Source organism: Macrotis lagotis, chromosome X (assembly GCF_037893015.1).
Source record: "Macrotis lagotis isolate mMagLag1 chromosome X, bilby.v1.9.chrom.fasta, whole genome shotgun sequence".
Lineage (NCBI taxonomy): Eukaryota > Metazoa > Chordata > Mammalia > Peramelemorphia > Peramelidae > Macrotis > Macrotis lagotis.
Genome location: NC_133666.1, coordinates 431,465,660 through 431,487,206, shown reverse-complemented (window position 1 = coordinate 431,487,206; position 21,547 = coordinate 431,465,660). Strand labels below are relative to the sequence as shown.

Sequence of the window (21,547 nt, the reverse complement as noted above, 5' to 3'; positions counted from 1 at the left end):
AGATAATATAGATGGAAATTTTCATTGCTAGGCAACTTCCTGAAGATGAGTCTATCCACCCTAGAAAGACTGATCTTTCAGAAGATAATCATGTTCTGAACCCACATTGGAAGCTTTTTCCTTCTTGGTAGGACTTCACAGAACTTTTAATCCTTTGATATTGACCTCAAGAACTCAGGATCAACTCCACAACAAAATAAAAAATCAGGGTAATTAATTGGTTCCTCTACTGTCTCTTCCCTCCCCTCCAGAACTAATTTGCTCAATCTTTTTTAAGCTTTTTTTTTTCCTTTGGGTATAAGAGGTAGTAGTGATGGTGGATAGAAATTCTTCCCATAGAACCCTCCCCAAATACTTTGGCTCCATGGAGAGTGACACATGAGCTCTGGCCCCTTCCTAAAGTGTATGAGTCAACAGATTGCATTCTACAGAGATTATTTATGACCTTTAGGAATGGGCCAAAACATGTGTGTCCTTGACCATGGAGACAAAATACTCATTCCCACATCCATGAGAAGTGCATTGAAGGTAACTGTGTAAAAGGGAATAAGTAAGTAATGAAGAATCAGAGTAATGTTGAGAAGGACAATTCATATTCTATATTTTCATCTCGTAATTAAAAAAATTCAAAACAATTATAGAGGAAAACTGGAAGCAAAATTCTCATTTTTGCTTGAGAATCTTGGTATTTAGTTGCTGACACAAAAACTCATTTTCCTTATACCTTTACTATAATTTAAATGGTGATTTTCTTTTTCTTTATGCATAAAAAGCTTTAATACTAGATTCATCAGGGTATTTCCCCAACTCATAAATACTATTTATTCATAATGTTTTAATGCAATTGGCCATTGAAATAACAATCTGAAAACTAAGTTTACTTTTCCCCTCCCCTCTTTCTTTCCTTTTTTTTCCCACTAAAGACAAAGACAGGAATTTGTTTGCTGCAGGATGGTAATCAGGAGCCTTTCAAAGTGCGACTGCACCTAGCCAAAGATATTTTGATGATCCAGGAGCAGGATGTGATATGTGTGTCTGGCGAGCCTTTCTATTCTGGTGTAAGTAGTTTTTTCCTTTTGTTGAAGTTTTGTTTTTGTTCTTTTCTTTCTTTTTTGGAAAATCAGTCTATTTAGAGAACTTGCTCGATAGTCCTTACCTGTAAAAACTACATAATAGCATTGCCTACAAAGAGGACGAATACTTCCCTTGACATAATACCCATTTTGATTTAGAACTGGACACCAAGACCTGTTTTTGTAATCTGAAGTTCTATTATCTTTTATTTTTATTACATAGAATGGTTCCCATTTTCTCCAGTTACCACTATTTGAATGACATTCCCAGTCCTTCTTTCATTTCCTCCCATGGGACGTGCATAAGCAATATGTGGTTTACTCTGCCCTGATACTGGTATTTCATTAACATCACATTTGACCTTTGGAATCAATGTTTAGACTATTTACTTCACTCATTTTAAATGATGTAGCCTGTCCATGTAGCCTGCCACTGAACCTTGTGTAAATGATTTTTCAAGCAGATTACATGTGAATAATTGCATGGGTAACTTTGATGGAATGATGTCAAAATTGAAATGTTTTCTTTACATTAAACTACTGTTGACATTAAACTGCTAGTCCAGTAAAGTCTGTGAATTTTATCTCAAACCTTAAATTTTCATAGTACTAAAGTAAAGACCTAGAATGCTTTATTGTCAAATTAAATATTATTCACTAAAATAAATTGATCACTCAGCCTCTTTTCTTGTTTAGCTTATAGTAGTCATTTAAAAAATGTGATTGCATACTTATGCCAAATTCTATTGAATGTAACTAAAAGGATTTATTTTTTCTGAGTGAACCAAGCTCTACAGTGCAAAGACTTATAGGAATTATTGTCTAAGAATATATCCTGGATTCCTTTTACTAAGAAATGAAGAATGAGTAGCTCTGAATCAAGTATGTCCTGCTCCTACAAATCCAAAGTCCAACACCAACTCCCATAGTCAACTCCCGTTCAGAGTTCATGATTCTTTCTCCTCCAAGAGAAAAGAGCCCACACCATCACTTGGATGGACTATAAATATTATGTCTCTATAACATCCCTCTAAAGCCTAGTTCCACAAGTGTTGCCCTAACTTTGAGAATAGAATTAAACAATGAGAATATTAAAGAGGGGTCATTGAATAAACTGCTCTATCTTGCTCAATTGATTTACCTGTCCCTTTGAGAATATAGAAAATATTCATAAAATGTTAACAATTTTATTTCAGATTGATTGCTATTTATTGGTTGTTGTTGAACTAGTGTTTCTCTGCTTTCTAATACCCCAAGGGACAAAGGCAAGGTCTTAAATCAGTAGAATCCTCCCAATTAAGCACAATGGACATTTCACAGACTGTTAACTATCTTTTTGTCACGCCCCATTTAGATCATACTGAATCAAGTGCTCCAGGTTTCAAAGCTGATTAGAGAAATCCCAGAAGGCTACTCTTCTTTTGCCTTAGCTAGTGACAGGATAGTTGTGAATTTATTTTATTTTCTCAAACAGTAAAACTGTTTTACACTTGTAAGATTGATGTAAGTCAACATTATTTTAGCTTGTATTTGGAATACATGCACCCTGGCAGGTCCAGAACTTAAAAAATCTTTTATTTTGTGTTTTGTCAGTGATGACAATGATCTTTAAAGCTGTGGTGAACAGACATTGTCTGTGTTAAGGGGAATTGAAAAAAAAATGAGAGCTCAGAATGTCAAAGGAAACTTAGAACGATAGATGTGACACGGAAATTTATGTTTATAAAACATCAAATCAATATCTCAAAATATTGCACTTTCTCTTCTCTATTTGAACAATGATAATATCTGGATTGGGACTACAAATTCCTCATTTACCACTGCACAGCAGACATGATCTTCTCTGCCTGTCATAAATAGGAGTTGATCAGAGAAAAGACACCTAGAGGAAAAAGCTATCTCAACTGTTTATATCAAGAACTCTACATTGTTTTCTTTGCCCTCCCTAAATCACTTAATACTATCAGACCCCAGAGACTACTCACTATGTATGAATGGCCAGAGAAGGTCCTGACAAACTAAAGTCATGCTAACACACCAAGTTATGGCATTCTGTTACCTCTACCATTGCAAGTATGAATAAGGGAGATATGATAATGGTCAACATCATTCTACGTATTTTTGAAGTTTCCCACAGAATGATAGTCTTGAAATTTGACATTTACTATCCTGGTCCTTTGAGGAATATTTTCAGCTTTATTTGTTAAAGGACCAAGATTACTTTTTCAGAGTTACTATATACTGATGAATGTATTCTGAGAATATGTATACAACATATGTGTTTTAAGTATATAGATGAATTATAAATACAATACATAGATATGCATATATTCACATAAATACACATATAAATCTGTGCATATGCTTAAGTGTATATATATGCATTGTGTATATGTGTATATACATCATTATCTATACATATTAGATAGATATACATATATGATACATATACGAGAGAATAGACCATTTTGCAGAGTTATCACATAATGATATGCTTCTCAACTTGTTAAAGAATACTCAATTTCCCCACACTGAATTGAATAATCAAACATATAACCAATGATTTTCCTTGAACTTCAAGTTGAAAGTTGACATCAAAGTGATATGATAATCAAATAGGCAAAGAAATAAAAATTAGAACCAAGTTCAGTTCCAAAATTGATCTAGACTCTTTTTTGTAACACTAATATTAACTACTTTTCAACAATGTTCAATATAGATATGAAGGAAGCAAAAATTGGCATTCTTGAATCTTCATTTCAACATTCTCTGCCCCTTTTTGTGCCCTTAGTGCTCTTATTCAAATCCTCCTTTAGAGGAATGATTGCTAAGAATGTGACACTTTTGTTGTTATTCTTCAGTTGTTTCAGTCACGTTCAAATCTCTGTGACCCCATTTAGAGTTTTCCTAGGCAAAGATATTGGAGTAGTTTGCCTTTTCCTTCTCCAACTCATTTTATAAATGAAGAAACTGAAGAAATAGGTTTCTGTGACTTGCCCAGGGACTGAGGCTAGATTTGAACTCAAGTCTTCCTGACTCAGGCATGACACACTATCCACTTTACTACTTAGCTGCACTTTTTTTGCTTTACTCTACCTATTAAAAATGACCCATCTACTACCATATTCCCTCAGGCTCTTCTTCTATTCTGGTCTGCCTGTCTTTATGAGATCAGCTTTCAGGATACAGTGATGGCAAGGTGTCAAACTCTAAATCCACTTAAAGAATCACCAAGCTGGGGAACTGTTCCATCTATTACAGATCTGTACTGTTCAACAAACTTGGCTAGAAGGGACAGAGATGCCAGAATCTGTTTCATAAAAATGATGGCAGAATATGATCTGAGCAGTATAAAGGAGAGATACCTGACCTGGATTGATGATAATAGGATAAGAAGTCGGCATGTAATTTACATGAGCAAGATGTGGGTGGACTTGGCAACTGGGTTTCAGCAAGCTTCAGAATGACAACATGATATAATTCTCTTGGGGCTTAAAAACAATTTATGAGCCATGGTATTCTCTCATTGCTTTCCTGCTCTGCAAAGATGAAAACTGATCATTGAACATCTGGCAATCCTAGAAATCTGGGCAATGAACTTCAGTATGGTACTTAATCAGTCATCTCAGTTGACCTCTATGGTCTTACTATGTTCTTGAAGTGAAAAGTGACTTATGTTAGTTTAGTGGAATTGGTGCCATCCCAGAATCTGAAATATTTTTTTGCTATATAAGCATTCTCATCTGTTAGAACATCTGGTACTGGTGAAATCTATACAGATACATAGTTCACATTTTACTGCTGAAGTAAGTTAATTAGAAATGGCAATACAAACCCACTACTTGTACACTTGTACTAGTCCAAAGGAACCTGAGCAAATCAAAATTTTCAAAATACATTTGTACAGTAAAGCACACTACTATCATTTATCAATATTAGAAAGGCTAAGTTTGGAGGTTATGTTTATGAATTTAACCAGGTTAGCTAATGCTATATATCTCTTTGATATACATGAAGTCTTGCAATAGACATCTAAAAAAATTATAAACGTAATTCATTTTATGAAGTAATAGTCACTAGAATTACAAATTGCTTCCGATCTCGTAGACACTGTGATAAGCAGTAAATTTAAAAAATATATATATATTCATGTCACACCCCTGATCTTAAGTCACTTAAATAAGGAAAGGATAAATACATTAAAACTTAAATATTAAGAAGAGACATAGATAAAGCAATATTAGAAATTTGAAGAGGAAAAGATATTGGATGCTACTGATGGCAAAAAAAAAAAATAAGGTTGCAATTTTGGACTGTTGATATTTATTTTTATTCTACCTAACACTTGCTGCACTGTCTGATATCAACTCCATGTAACAAGATGCTCCTTCCAGCAAGAACTCATCACCTCTAATCTTATCATCAAGCTGCTAACACAAGCCCAGATTTACTACACCTCCCAGAACTTTCTGTCTCCATTGTTGGGAGGCCTGGAGGGCAAATTACCAAGCTCTCCCCTTTGTTTGGAAGACTACAGAGCAGAGTACTTACTGCTTCACAGTGTTTTCCTTTTGTAGAGGGCAGAAACTGAACTTTCAAATAATTCATCTTGCATCTGCTGCCCTGTAGAGTCTTTTGACTCATGCTCAACTGGTAACTCCATTTGGGGTTTTCTCAGCAAAAATATTGGAGTGCTTTGCCATTTCTTTCTTTCTTCCTTTCTTTCTTTCTTTCCTTCTTTTTTTCTCTTTCTTTCTTTCTTTCTTTCTTTCTTTCTTTCTTTCTTTCTTTCTTTCTTTCTTTCTTTCTTTCTTCCTTCCTTCCTTCCTTCCTTCCTTCCTTCCTTCCTTCCTTCCTTTCTTTCTTTCTTTCTTTCTTTCTTTCTTTCTTTCTTTCTTTCTTTCTTTCTTTCTTTCTTTCTTTCTTTTTTCTGTATTATTTTGTCTTTCCAATTACATGCAAAAATATCTTTCAACAATTCAGTCATTTGTAAGTTTGTGATCTGTCTTCAAGTCTATAGCTACAGTATTTCTTGAAGTTTTTATTCTAGAATCTCTTTCTGGAGTTGATTGGTGGATCCACATTTTTCTACCACTCTCCCTTACCTTCTCCTCCTGATAGTATTAAACAGTCTGGTAAAAGTTATACATGTTCTGTTGTGTTAAACACATTTCCATATTACTTATGTTGTGAAAGAAGAATTAGAACTAAGGAAAAAGAAAAAAAAATGAGAAAGAAAGAAAAAAATTTAAAAAGTTTAAAAAAGTGATCATAGTATATACGTTGCTCTGCATTTAGATTCCATAGTTTTTCCTCTGGATGTGGATGGCATTTTCTATAATAGGTCTCTTAGAATTGTCCTTGATCTCTGAATTGCTGAGAGGAGCTGCATCCATCATAGTTGATCATCTCACAATATTGTTGTTAATGTGGAAATTATTCTTTTGCTTGAGCTCACTTCACTCAGCACCTGTTCATGCAAGTCTTTCCATACTTTTCTAAAGATCAGCCATTCGTGATTTCTTACAGAACAATAAAATACCATAACTTATTCAATCATTCCCCAATTGATGGGTATCCCCCAATTTCCAATTTTTTGACACACAAAAGCAGTCATAAATATTTTTGTACACATAGGTCTTTTCCCATTGTTTATGATGTCATTGGGACATAGACCTAGCAGTGGTGTTGCTGAATCAAAGGGTATGCCTTTGGGCATAGTTTCAAATTGTTCTCCAAAATAGATCAATTCACAACCCCACTATCATTGCATTAGTATCCCAGTTTTTCCACAACCCCTCCAATATTGATCATTTTCTTTTTTTTTTGTCATATATAAGCCAGACTGATAGTTATGAGGTGGTATCCCCAAGTTGTTTTAATTTGCAATTTCCTAATCAATATTGATTTAGAGTATTTTTTCATATGTCTATAAATAGCTTTAATTTTTTTCACCTGCAAACTGCCTGTTCATATACTTTGATTCTTTATCAATTGGGAACAATTTATAGCCTTATAAATTTGATTCAGTTCTCTACATATTTTAGAAATGAGTTCATTATCAGAAACAATAGCTGTAAAAATTGTTTCTCATCTTTTTGCATTCCTTCTAATCTTGGTTGATTTAATAAACTCCCTCACACTATATTCAACTCGAAGAGAAATAGAATTTTCAAAAGTACAAGTATTGTCTTCCTGGATAGGGTGATATATAGTTAATGTTATTGACTAACTTCTTTTTCCCCTTTCCATTTATCTTTATTATACATCTCTTGAGTCTTGTATTTGAAGATAGAATTTTTTGTTAAGTTCTGGTCTTTCTATCAGATTAGTTTGAAAGTCTTCTATTTCATTGAAAATCCATCTTTTCCCCTGAAATAAAATAATTTTTCAGGGTAGTTGATTCTTGGTATAATCCACTGACATTTGCCCTTCAAAATACCATATTCCAAACCCTCAATACTTTAATGTTGAAACTGCTAAGTTCTGCATAATGCTGATTGTGACTCCTTGGTATTTAAATTGCTTCTTTTTGGTTATATTCCAAGGTTCATTGCCTTCCAGAATACATCATGTTCTCTTTAATTCTCTTTACTGTTGAAGCTGATAGGTACTGCATAACCCTGATTATTCCTTGGTATTTAAATTGTTTCTTTTTGAATGCTTGTAGTATTTTCTTCTTTAGCTGAGAATTTTGAAATTTGACTATAGTATTTCTTGGAGTTTTTATTCTGGGATCTCTTTCTGTAGGTGGATTTTTTAAGGGCTATTTTGTATTTGTGTTCTAGGATATTAGGACAGTTTTTGATGATGATTTCCTGAAAGCTATTTTTTTGATTGAGGTTTTCAAGTAGAACAATAATTCATAAATTATCTCTCCTGATCTATTTTTCCAGGTTGATTACTTTCCCGAAGAGCTATTTTCCCTTTTCTTTTGGTTTTGTTTGATGGAATCTTGATGTCTCAGAGAGTATTTAGTTTCTAGTTGACCAAGTCTAATCTTTAGGATTTTATTATCTTCAGTTAGCTTTTTGTGTTTCCTTTTTCAGTTGGTTAATTTTGCTTTTTTTTAAATTTTTTAATTTTAATTTTCATTTTAAGTTTTTTACAAGGCAAATGGGGTTAAGTGGCTTGCCCAAGGCCACACAGCTAGGTAATTATTACATGTCAGAAGCCAGATTTGAACTCAGGTACCCCTGACTCCAGGGTCAGTGCTCTAGCCACTGCTCCACCTAGCTGCCCTGGTTAATTTTACTTTTAAATGATTTCTTTCCCTTTTCCAGTTGATTAATTTTACTTTTTAAGGAATTACAGTCCTTTTCTAGTTGGTCATTTTACCTTTTAAAGGAGTAGTTTTCCTTTCTTTGGAAGCCTGGAAGGCAGAGTACCAAGTGCTTCTTTATGTCTTCCCTCAAAAACTGAACTCAGATCATTTCACCTTGTATCTGTTGCCCTATTGTTGAGTCATTTTCAGTCATCAGATCCCATTTAGGGTTTTCTTGGCAAAGATACTGGAGAGTTTACCATTTTTCTACAACTTAGTTTACAGATGAAGAAACTGAAGCAAGCAGGGTTAAGTGTGACTTACCCAGAGAAACACAGCTAGTAAATGTTTGAGGTAAGATTTGAACTTAGGAAGAAGACTTCAGACCTGACATTCTATACCATCTAGCTGCTCTGACTGTTTTCAACTTACTGGATCATAGGACCTCCTGGTGTTGAATCTTAACTCCTCTCAACTTCCCTCACACTCCCAAAGCTGTCTTGTCTCCTTTTGTGTGCTGATTCCCCCTTTAAATTGTATCTAATTCAGGGTAGAGACTGTCATTCCTTTTATTAATTTTATTCCCAGAGATCAACATAGTCTCTTGCATATCCTATATGCATAATAGATGCTTATTGATTTAGATTTTGGATAGTTCCTATAATTTTTTTTTGATAGAAGCAATTGGCAAAGTAGAAAATCTTTCTACCAATGTAGACCAATGCATTTTCTGAACCTTATAGATTAGTAGAATTACCTGGAGCATGAGTCATTAAATATGTGTCAGCCACAGACCTGAACCAAGAGTTTTCTGAGTTTGAACAAGAAATCCTCTGTACTATTCTTTCTCTCTTTCCTGGGAGGTGATTGAAATTATGGGTGCATGCATATATGTATGTATATCTATATGCCTCTGGCCTACTATTTCAGAACCAACCTAGGTTTATTTTTCCTTCAGATATCTTTTGTGTGTTGAATTCCACTATTAGAATGTAAGCTCCTTAAAGATTATTTTTCTTTTTGCATATCTTTATATCTCTTCTCCTTGACATTTGGAATAATTTCTAACATATGGTATTACTGAAAAGTGCTTAATGCATACATATTACTTTCCTTGAGTTGGGGAGTATTTCTCTATTACTATTAACTTAAGCACAAAATGAATGGGTTTTTTCCCCTCATACCTTGTTATCAGTGACCTATTGTCCTAATTCCATTTAATTACCTGGCATCCATTTGTCTTTACAAAAGAATATTTACTTCAAAGTCATAGGCAAGAATAAAAGTACAAACATTTCACCCCATTTTCTTGTGAGCATATTCTTTCCTATGCTTCCTTTGGTCTCTTAGGAAAGCAATATTTAAATTTATCTTAAATTTAAATTTGATTCATAGTATCAATTACTTTGATATCTATTGTAGTTGAATGAATCCTTGACTCATTTATAACTTGGTTAGGCTCCAAAGGTCACTGCCAAAGATCAATCCTTGCTCTTCAGGGAATCCATCCTGAGTTGGTTCCAAAACTTGAATGTTGACATACCAAGGAAACACTCTCCCTTCTTCTAAAATGGTATAACAAATTCTGAGTCAAGCATAGCACCTAGGCCTGTATTCATAGAGCCACATGCCCAAAGTTTCTCCCTTTATAATCTCATTAAATATAATCACTATTATGATTCGGGTAGTAATATAATGCACACAATAGAGAAGAACCTCTCTTCTCTTGATGATTGAATATCTGCATGTTCTAATCAGAATGGCATATAACAACATAAGATTTTGAGATTTTTAAACTAGGAAGGACCATTAGGGTCACCAAGTCAGATAGAATCAAAGAATCTCACAATCAAGATGGACCTCAGAGGTTGTCCATTCCAACTCTCACCTATACAACAACCTGTCAATAGAATTTCTGTTAAGTGGTCATTTATGAAGACATCTAATGTGATAGTGCCCACTATCTCACAAGGAAGCTAAGAGTAATGATGTATTCAATCTAATGCAAATAGTGTACTCAAGATTCCAACTCTGCCTCCAACAGCAGCACCCCTTCTACTGCTTCAGCTTAGATCTATTTTCTCAAGCTATGTTTCACTTTGCTCTGATGGTTTGAGAATGAGTCTTTTCTGGTCCTTCCCTGACAATTCAGTCAGTTTGTTGTTAGTTAGGAATAATTTTTGTCATCAAGTTGCCAGGTACCATTTCTTTCAAAGTTCCTCTTAAAGAAGAAATAACTATTCATGCAATGAAAATTAGTGATACTCTATGTATACTAGTGGCAAAGTATTTATAGAAGAACCATATGGTTAAAATCAGTATCAACTGTAGTGCGTACAATGTCATTGCTGTGTAAGGTGAAACTTATAAAGCTTGTCTAGTTTTAAAAGAAATTCCCTTATTGCTGCTGTTGTTCAGTTGTTTTAGTAGTATAAAATTCTTCAAGACCCCATTTGGACTTTTCTTAGCAAAGTGGAGTGATTTTGTATTTTATTCTCTAAATCTTTTTTACAAATGAGAAAACTGATATAAAGAAGTTTAAATGATTTGTCAGTTAAGTCACACAGAGTCTGAGGCCAAAATTGAACTCTAAAAAGATGAATCTTCTTGATTTCATGATGAAGTTTAAAAAAAAATTTATGAAGATCTGGAGACTCCTATCATCAAAGTACCAAAAGACAAGCTTATAATTCTGGGTGACTTTAATGCTAGAGTAGACTCAGATTACCAGACATGGCAGGTAGTCCTTGGGAGGAAAGGAGGTGGAAACTGAAGACTTGAGCATCTTATGACAGTCTCAACATAAACACTGTCTTCCATTTCCCTAAATGCAACAAAACTTCCTAGATGCATTCTTGTAGCAAACATTGGAATCTAATAGACTATGTTATTATTAGGACAAGAAACAGACAGGATCTGAGAGTGACAAAGGCAATGTGTGGAAGAGAATGCAGGACTGATCATAGACTTATCCTCTTTAAGATAAATGTTCACATTCAACCAAAGTGGTGGCCCCAAGGCAAGGTGACTACCAAAAGAGTTCATGTCAAGAGATGTGGAGGGCAGCTAGATCACGAAGTGGATAGAACACCAGCCCTGGAGTCAGGAGGACCTGGACTTAAATCTGTCATCAGAAATTCAACAATTGCCTAGCTGTGTGATATTGAGCAAATCACTTACTCACATTGTCTTAAATAAATAAATATAAAAGAAATTAGACTGTCTCTCTGAATTGGAACAGGTTTTTGCTGGAGGGAACTTAGCAGGAAAAATTATGTAGTAGTAAAAGAAAGTGGGCAACTTTCAGAGATCTGATGTACAGCATTGCAGTTACTCTTCTGCATCAGAAGACTTGCAAGACTCCAAGACTAGTTTGATGGTAATGATGGGGAAATATAGAAGCTGCTAAATGAAAAATGAGAACTTCACAGGATTTACCATCAGTATTATTCATCCATTTCTAAGGTGGCAGCATTTAATTCCATCAAACCTAAAATACAAGTGAAACTTGGGGAGATGCAGGACTCTTGGCTCAGTAAGAAGGCAGATGAAATTCAAATTTATGTGGACAATAACAAACAAAAATGTTTATGTGTGTGTGTGTGTATGTGTCTCTATATAGTTTTTTATATATAAATAGCCTTGTTATTTATAGATCAAAGACCTATTTTGTATCTCAGCTACTCTGAGCTGATGGTTCCACATTGATTAATCAATGATAGCAACATGATTCTAGAGAGATGGACTGAACACTTCCATATTGTTCTTTTTTTAAGAAAGATTTATTTATTTTGAGTTTTACAATTTTCCCCCTAATCTTGCTTCCCTCACCCCACCCCCCCAACCCCACACAAGGCAGTCTGTTAGTCTTTACATTGTTTCCATGTTACACATTGATCTAAGTTGAATGTGATGAGCGAGAAATCATATCCTTAAGGAAAAAAAATAAAGTATAGATAGAAAAATTACAGAATAAGATAATGTTGCTTTTTTTGAATTAAAGGTAATAATCTTTGGTCTTTATCTAAACTCCACAATTATCTCTTTGGATACAGATAGTATTCTCCATTGCATATTTCCCAAAATTCTGCCTGATTGTTACACTGATGGAATGAGCAAGTCCATTAAGGTTGATAATCACCCCCATGTTGCTGTTAGGGTGTACAATATTTTTCTGGTTCTGCTCATCTCATTCAGCATTATTTCATGAAAATACTTCCAGGTCTCCCTGAATTCCAATCCCTCCTGCTTTCTAATAGAACAATAGCATTCCATGACATACATATACACCACAGTTTTTAAGCCATCCCCTAATTGAAAGACATTCACTAAATTTCCAATTCTTTGCCACTACAAACAGGGCTGCTATCAATATTTTTGTACAAGTGATGTTTTTACCATTTTTCATGATCTCTTCAGCATATGGACCCTGTAGTGGTATTGCTGGATCAAAGGCTATGCACATTTGTGTTGCCCTTTGGGCATAATTCCAAATTGCTTTCCAGAAAGGTTGGATGAGTTCACAGCTCCACCATAAATGTATTAGTTTCCCAGATTTCCCACATCCCTTCCAATATTGATCATTGTCCCTTATGGTCATAACGGCCAGTCTGAGAGGTATGAGGTGGTACCTCATAGATGCTTTAAATTTCATTTTTCTAATAAATGATTTAGAGCAATTTTTCATAAGACTATGGATCACTTTGATTTCCTCATTTGTAAATTGCCTTTGCATATCCTTTGACCAATTTGTCAATTGGGGAATGGCTTGTTTTGGTTTTTTTTTTGAACATTTGACTCAGTTCTCTATATATTTTAGAAATGAGTCCTTTGTCAGAAATACCAGTTGTAAAAATTGTCTCCCAGTTTAACCATACTTCTTTTTATCTGGATTACAGTGGTTTTGTCTGTGCAAAAATCTTTTAATTTAATGTAATCAAAATTATGTAGTTTGATTTTAATGATGTTCTCCATCTCTTCCTTGTTCACAAAATGATTTCTTTTCCAAAGATCTGACAGGTGAACTATGCCTTGATCTTCTAGTTTGCTTATAATATTGCTTTTTGTGTCTAAATTCTATATCCATTTGGTTATCTTGGTATAGGGTGTGAGGTGTTGGTTTAATTCAAGTTTCTTCTATACTACCTTCCAATTTTCCCAATAGTTTTTAATCAAAGAGAGGTTTTTATCCCATTAGCTGGACTCTTTGGGTTTACCAAACAGCAAATTACTATAATCATTTCCTGCTATTGCACCTAGTCTATTCCACTGATCCACCACTCTATTTCTTAGCCAATACCAGACAGTTTTGATGATTGATGCTTTATAATATAATTTTAGATCTGGTAAGGTTATGCCACTTTCTTTTGCACTTTTTTCATTTTATCCCTGGAAATTTTTGACTTTTTGTTTCTCCATATGAATTTACTTACAATTTGTTCTAACTCATTAAAGGGATTTTTTGGAATTTTGATTGTATGTAGTTTAATTTTGGTAGGATTGTCATTTTTATATTAGCTTGACCTATCCATGAACAATTGATGTTTGCACAGTTATTTAAACCTGATTTTATTTGTATGAATTTATTTTTATTTATTTATTTATTTGCAATTATTTTTCAAAAAGTTTTTTAGTCTGCCTTGGCAGGTAGACTCCCAGATATTTTATATTGTCTGAGGTTACTTTGAATGGGATTTCTCTAACACTTTCTAACACTTATGCTGCTAGTCATATGTAGAAATGTTTAGGATTTATGAAGGTTTATTTTATATCCTATGACTTTGATAAAGTTGCTAATTATTTCTAGTAGTTTTTTAGATGACTTTTGGTGATTCTCTAGGTATATATCATTATGTCATCTGCAAAGAGTGAGAGTTTTGTCCCTTCCTTTCCAATTCTAATTCCTTCAATTTCTTTTTCCTCTCTTATTGCTGAAGCTAATATTTCTAATACTTTATTGAATAGTAGTAATGATAGTGGGCATCCTTGTTTCACCTCCATCTAATTAAGAATGCCTCTAGCTTAACCCCATTCCATATAATGCTTGCTGATGGTTTCAGATAGATACTTCTTATTATTCTAAGGAACAATCCATTTATCCCTATGTTCTCTAGTGTTTTTAGTAGGAAAGGGTGCTGTATTTTCCCAAAAGCTTTTTCAGAATCTATTGATATAATCATATGATTTCTGATAGTTTTGTTATTGATAAAATTAATTATACTAACAGTTTTCCTAATACTGAACCAACCTTGAATTACTGGGATAAATCCCACTTGTTCATAATCTATTATCCTGGTGATAATTTGTAATAGTTTTGCTAAGATTTTATTTAAGATATTTTGCATCTATATTCATCAGGGAGATATGTCTATAATTTTCTTTCTCTGTTTTAACTCTTCCTGGTTTAGGTATCAGCACCATATTGGTGACATAGAAAGAAAGAGTTAGGCAGAGTTCCATCTTCCCCTATTTTTCCAAAGAGTTTATATAGAATTGGAACTAATTGTTCCTTAAATGTTTGATAGAATTCACTTGTGAATCCATCTGGCCCTGGAGATTTTTTTCTTAAGGAATTCCATAATGGCTTATTGAATTTCTTTTTCAGAGATAGGGTTAATTAGGTATTTAATTTCAGCTTCATTTAATTTGGGTCACTTATATTTTTGTAAATATTCATCCATTTCACCTAGATTTTTAAATTTATTGGCATAGAGTTGGGCAAAGTAATTCTGAATTATTACTTTAATTTCCTCCTCATTGGTGGAGAGTTTACTTTTTTCATTTATGATACTAGCAATTTGGTTTTCTTCTTATTTTTAATCAAATTGATCAGAGATTTATTAGTTTATTGTTTTTTCATAAAATCAACTCTCGGTTTTATTTATTAGTTCAATAGTTTTCTTTCTTTTGACTTTATTAATTTCTCCTTTAATTTTTAGAATTTTTAATTTGGTATTTAATTGGGGGTTTTGAATTTGTTCTTTAATTTTTTTGTTGTATATTTAGATTATTGATTTCCTCTTTCTCTAATTTATTCATGTAAGCATTTAAATATATAATATATCCCCTGAGAGCTGCCTTGAGTAAATCCCATAGGTATTGGTATGTTGTTTCATTATTGTCATTATCTAGAAAAAATTAATTCTTTCTAAAATTTTATGTTTGATCCACTTGTTAGTGGATTAGTTTTGGGTCTATATCTCCCTGCTCCCTATATTATGATTTGAGAAAGATGTATTCAATATTTCTGCCTTTCTGCAGTTGATCATGAGGTTTTTATGCCCTAGTACATGGTCAATTTTTTCTAAGTGCCATGTACTGCAGAAAAAAAAGTGTATTCCTTTATATCCCCATTCACTTTCCTCCATAAGTCTAGCATATCTAGGTTTTCTAACAATCTATTTTCTTAACTTCCTTCTTGTTTATTTTATGGTTAGATTTATCTAAATCTGAGAGCAGGAGGTTGAGGTTTCCCACTAGTAGAGTTTTGCTATCTATGTGCTTCTGTATCTCTTTCAACTTCTCCTCTAAGAATTTGGATGCTTTGCCATTGGGTGCATACATATTTAGTATTGAAATTACTTTATTGTCTATGGTACCTTTTGGGAGGATATAGTTTTCTTCCTTATCCCTTTTAATACTATCTACTTTTTGCAGCTGCATTGTCTGAGATAAGGATTGCTACCCCTGCTTTTTTCACTTCAGCTGAAGCAAAATATATCCAACTTTTACTGTTACTCTATATGTATCTCTCTGCTTAAAATGGGTTTCTTGTAAGCAGCATAATGTAGGATTCTGTTTTTTTTAATCCACTCTGCCATTTGCTTACCTTTCAAGGGAGAGTTCATCCCATTTACATTCAAAGTTATAATTACTAACTCTTTATTGCCATCCATTCTATCTTCCCTTTATTTGTATTTTTTCCCCTTTTTCCCTTTATCCATATTCCCCAGTATTTTTTTCTGAATACCACCACCTTCAGTGTGTTTGCCCTCCTATATTAACCCACTTCCCCTTTCTTTCTTTCTCCTTTCCCTTTCCCCCTTCTTCCTTCCCTTCCTTCTATTAATTCCCCTTTTTCTCTCATCCCCCCCTCCTCTTTTCCCCTTTTAATACTTGAAAGGTAAGATAAGAGGTGGCTAGGTGGCACAGTAGATAGAGCACTGGCCCTGGAGGCAGGAGTACCTGGGTTCAAATCCAGCCTCAGACACTTAATAATTGCTTAGCTGTGTGGCCTTGGACAAACCACTTAACCCCATTGCCTTGCAAAAACTAAAAAAAATGTAAGATAACTTTCTTAATTTAACTGAGTGTGTGTACATTAACTTTAAGCCAAGTCTGATGAGAGGAAGATTCTGGTGATTTTCACCTCCTCCCTTTTCCCCCTCTATTGCAATAGGTCTTTTCTACCTCTTAATGTAATGAGAATTACCCCTTTCAATCTCCTCCATACTCCTGTCTCCTCACTGTCCTCCCTTTTTAAGGGGATATTGTTTTTAAATCATTCTATCTGAGTCACAGAAAAGTCATGAGTATCCATCACTTTTGGCTAAGTATATTCTCTCTAATAAAATTACAGTTCTCAAGAGTTATTTGAGTCTTTCTCCCAGGGAGGGATATAGCCAGTTTCATCTTATTGGGTAGCAGTCTCATGGATAAATCATGAGTGTCCATTACTTATTGCTAACAATATTCTCTCTAATAGAGTCACAATTCTCAATTATTATGAGAATCTTTCTCCCAGGTGGAGATATAGCCAGTTTTATCTTATTGGGTAGCCATTTTTTTCTTTACTCTTTTTTTTTTTCCTTTTCATGTGTCTTTTGAGCTTCCTGTTTGGTGTCCAAATTTTCTATTTAGCTCTGATCATTTCATCAGGAAATGTTGGAAGTCTCCCATTTTGTCCATCCTTTCCCCTGGAAGAGAAGGCTCAGCTTTGGTAGATAGATTCTTGGATATATTCCAAGCTCCCTTTCTCTTCAGAATATCTCATTCAGCCCTTCGATCCTTTAATGTTGCTGTGGCCAGGTCCTGTGTAATCCTTACTGTGGCTCCTTGATATTTAAATTTTTTCTTTCTGGCTGCTTGCAGGATTTTTTTTTCTTTTATCTGATAGTTCTGGAATTTGGCCACAACATTCCTTGGTGTTTTTATTTTAGGATCTCTTTCCAGAGGGGGATTGGTGTATTCTTTCAATAACTATTTTGCCCTCTGGTTCCATGATGTCAGGGCAGTTTTCCACCTATAAATGTAATATTGAATCCAGGATTTTTTTTTGTCTTCAATGTTTTATAGCAGACCTGTGATTCCCAGGTTGTCCATTCTCAATCTATTCTTGTGGTCAGTGGTTTTACTGATGAGCTATTTTACATTTTATTTTATTTTTTTGATCTTTTGGTTTTGTTTAACAGAATATTGTTGTCTCATGAAGTCATTAGTTTCCATAGATTACATTCCTTTTTTAGAGAAGAATTTTCTTCATTTACCTTTTTTTGTAATTCCTTTTCCAATTGGTCGATTCTAATTTTGAAGGAATTTTCCATTTTACCAAGTGTAGTTTTGAGAATTATTTTCATTTTACATTCATCCTGTTGAGGATCTGAGAGAATTATTCTCATTTGGTATTTGTCCAATTGTATTTTCCAATGATTTATTTTTCTTTTTGCAAGGTCTTTATCTTCTCTTGGGTTTATTTTCCCAAATTTTCCAATTGATTTTTTAAACTCCTTCCTTATTTCTTCAAGTAAATCTTTCTGGGCTGGAGACCAATTCATATTCTCCTCAGAATTGCTAGATCTATCTGGGTTAGAATTTGTCTCTTCTAAATATTTCTCCCTGGATCTCCTCTTTTACTGGCCTTTCTTCATTTTCCTAGGATTTTGTGCTGGGGTGGGGGACCTGGCTCTCAGAGGTTTGCTTTTGAAAACCCTAGAGGCTTTGTTCATTTGGCTTAGTAACTTCAAGTGGGCTGGCCAGAAAGAGGTGCTGGTTGCTTTCTTTGGAATATTTGAAGCCCTCTCCCTAATACTGAAGGGAGTGAGGAGGGAGTGAGGAGGGGCAGCCGGGTCTGAGTTGACCCTGAACAGTGGACTGGGCCCTGGGGAAGGGAGTTAATCTCCATTTCAGCTGAGTTGCCCACACCTGAGACTGAGGGGGCATTTACCTGTTTGTTCTGGAAAGAATTCTCAGCAAAAAATTATGGAACTCAGGTCCGTTGCCCAGCTGGTCATTTTCCAGATGTGCTCTGCAACTCTCTGTGCTAGAACTCATCCTCCTGTTGACTGGGACTCACCAGAGCTCCTCTCCCCCAGGCCAAAGATTCCTTGGCTAAAGTTGGTCATCGTACTTCCATTCACCAGTCTTTGCAGCTAAGGCCAATTGTCTGGTTTCACCCCACTGCTGCCCCTGTACTGGTTCTCTTCAATTCCTGGTTCACCCAACATCCCCTGAGACAGACCTTGTTGATAGGTGTTCTTCTCCTAGTTTCTTTTTTTGTGTTTTGTCAATCGAATTTCTGTTAAGAGGGTTGTTTCATGTTCTTTTTGAGGGGAACTAGGAATACTTAGCACAGTGCCTGTTTTCTCTCCACCATCTTGGCCCAAAGTCCATAGTTTTCTTAACAAACCCTCATCAATCAGTGCAGAAGCCAATGACTGGTTACTTCAAATTGAAGTCAATCAGTCCCTAGCTAAAGGTCCAACTGAAGAAGAAGTTTTGAATGGCATTAGATTCCTTTCAGGTGGCAAGTATCTGGTGTTGATTCTATTCCAGCTGAGATCTATAAGGTGTGTGTGTGTGTGTGTGTGTGTGTGTGTGTGTGTGTGTGTGTGTGTGTTGGGGGATCCATTGCTCATCCAAAAATTGAATGAAATTGTTTAGGTTGTATGGCCTAGAAAGGTTATCTCCCAATAATTCAGGGATGGATTCATCATCCATCTTTATAAAAGTAAAAAGAATAGACTGTCCTATGACAATCACAGGGGTTTTTCTCTTTTAGTCACTGCTAGTGAGATTCTTGCCACAATCCTTCTCAATAGACTATTCCTTCACCTGAAAGATGATCAGGAAGGGTCCAAGAATAGTCAATATGCTGTTTGCTGTCTGATAACTCCAGGGAAAATGACAAGAACAGAATAGAGTTCTATATACAATATTTGTAGATCCAACCAAGTCCTTTGATATCATCAATCATGAGAGTTTATGGAAAATTTGCCAAAATTTAGTTGCGAGAAGTTCATCAGCATTGTATGTCAGCTTCATGATGGCATGCATGCCTGGGTTCTGGATAGTGGATAATGCTCTCTAGATTTCTCAGTTGATAATGGAGTGAAACAAGGATGTGTCCATGCTCCCATTTTTTTTAGTATGATGTTTTCCTCCACATTATCAAATGTCTTCACTGAGGCTCAAGGTTGGCTACCACACTGATGGCAAATTCTTCAACTTGAAAAAGCTACAAGTCAAGATCAAAGTGTAGGGAGAGTTGGTCCATGATCTTCTGTTTGTAGATGATTGTGCACTAATGCAGTCTCTGAAGCTGAGATGCACCTACTGCTTGTGCGAATTTTGGACCAACAATTAACACCAAGAAAATGCAAGTCTCCACCAGCTAGCTTCACACCATCCAAATATGGAACCATCAATTATAGCAAATGGAGAAGTTTTGAGTGCTATGGAGAAGTTCACTTATCTTGGCAGTGTCCTTTCTGAGGAGGTACACTCTGACAATGAGGTTGACATACACATTGCCAAAGTTAACTCAGTATTTGGGAGTTTCCAAAAGAAAGTATTAGACTGACTACCAAACTGAAGCTTTACAGAGTTGTCCTGACCTCATTGCTATATGCCTCTGAAATTTGGACAGTTTTTACCAATGCCACATCAGGAAATTAAATCACTTCCACTTAGATTGTCTTAAGAAGATTCTGAGGATCACCTGAGAGGAGAAGATATTGAGGTCCTTACTTGAGCTAAACTGCCTAGCATTCCAACATTACTATAGAGAATGCAACCATGATGGATTGGACACGTTGTTCGAATGACAAATGTATTCTAGTCAAAAAAACTATTTAATGGAGAATTCACACAGGGTAAGTGCTCACAAGGAAGTCAGAAGAAGCGATACTGAGGCACCCTGAAGGTCTCATTGAAGAACTTCAGAATTGATTGTACAGCATTGGAGACACTGGCATAGGACTGCCCAGAATGGTGTGCCCTCATCAGTGAGGAAGGCAAAATAGAAGCAACTCAAAGGAAACATGACATCCATAAGTTTGGAGTACCCACTCCAGTTGTTCATGTGGATTATTTGTTCCCAACCTGTGGTAGAGCATTCTAAGCTCCTATTGATCTGATCAGCCACAGTTGGACACACTGTAATTTGTTTCAAATATAACGATGTCATTTTGGTCTTCTTTGGTAATGAAAGACAAGAACCAACCAATCTCCATACATGTATTTGATAACAGCAAAAAAAAAAAAAGGCAAAAAAAAATGACAGGGGCATTCTTGTAATATGGTAGAGTAGATCAGAAATTTCCAAGCTCTCAGATTTTCTCGACAGACAGGAAATCACCTCAAAATGTGAACAGCAGCAACAATAAAGGAACAGAGCACTTTTCTTCCCAAGATATCTTGAGAGAATTTCAAAATAGACAGGACCCCCAGGAGTTGAGATTTGGCCAACTCCAATGTATCAACAAAAGTATAGACTCCTCCAGGCCAACTCCAGTGAATCAACAAAAAGTTGGCCCTGGAGCAGTTCCATCATTTAGTAAATTAGGTCTCAGAAATTTCACCTCACTCACAGCTTCAAGAAATTTCACATTAGGAACTTTCACTATGTGAACTTTTACCTCAAAAACTTTCATCTGAAGAAGAGTAGATGCTGAGTGAAGGAACACCTTGAAGGGTCACCTAACACTACTGACCAGAAGTGATCCCTGTTGTAGTTATGGGGGAGGAGGAGCCAGCACCTTCCCAGGGTACCACAGGGAATGAGAACATTTTTAGTACTGGTGCATCTAACTGTGGATTAGGAGAGGAGTCTCTGAGGTTGAGCCGCTGGACAGAATTCAGAAAATAATTGTAAGGAGAATCTGAGGCCCAAGTCAATTTTGAATTAAAACTCAGTGGTAATAATAGCTGTTAAAAAGAAACTAAAATGAGTTAAGCAGTAAGCGAATGAAAAAGAACCCAATTATAGATAGGT

At 35.1% G+C, this 21,547-nt stretch overlaps 1 protein-coding gene across 1 annotated transcript in view; it reads left to right on the top strand.

Moving 5' to 3' along the window:
- Positions 1 to 465: 465 nt before the first annotated feature.
- SNTG1 (syntrophin gamma 1) overlaps positions 466 to 21,547 on the top strand; it is a 536,013-nt gene continuing 514,931 nt past the window's right edge. Inside the window, exons 1-2 of the mRNA XM_074202064.1 lie at positions 466 to 528; positions 924 to 1,058. Of these exons, the coding sequence (XP_074058165.1) occupies positions 466 to 528; positions 924 to 1,058 (198 nt within the window). The remainder of the gene's footprint in view (positions 529 to 923; positions 1,059 to 21,547) is intronic.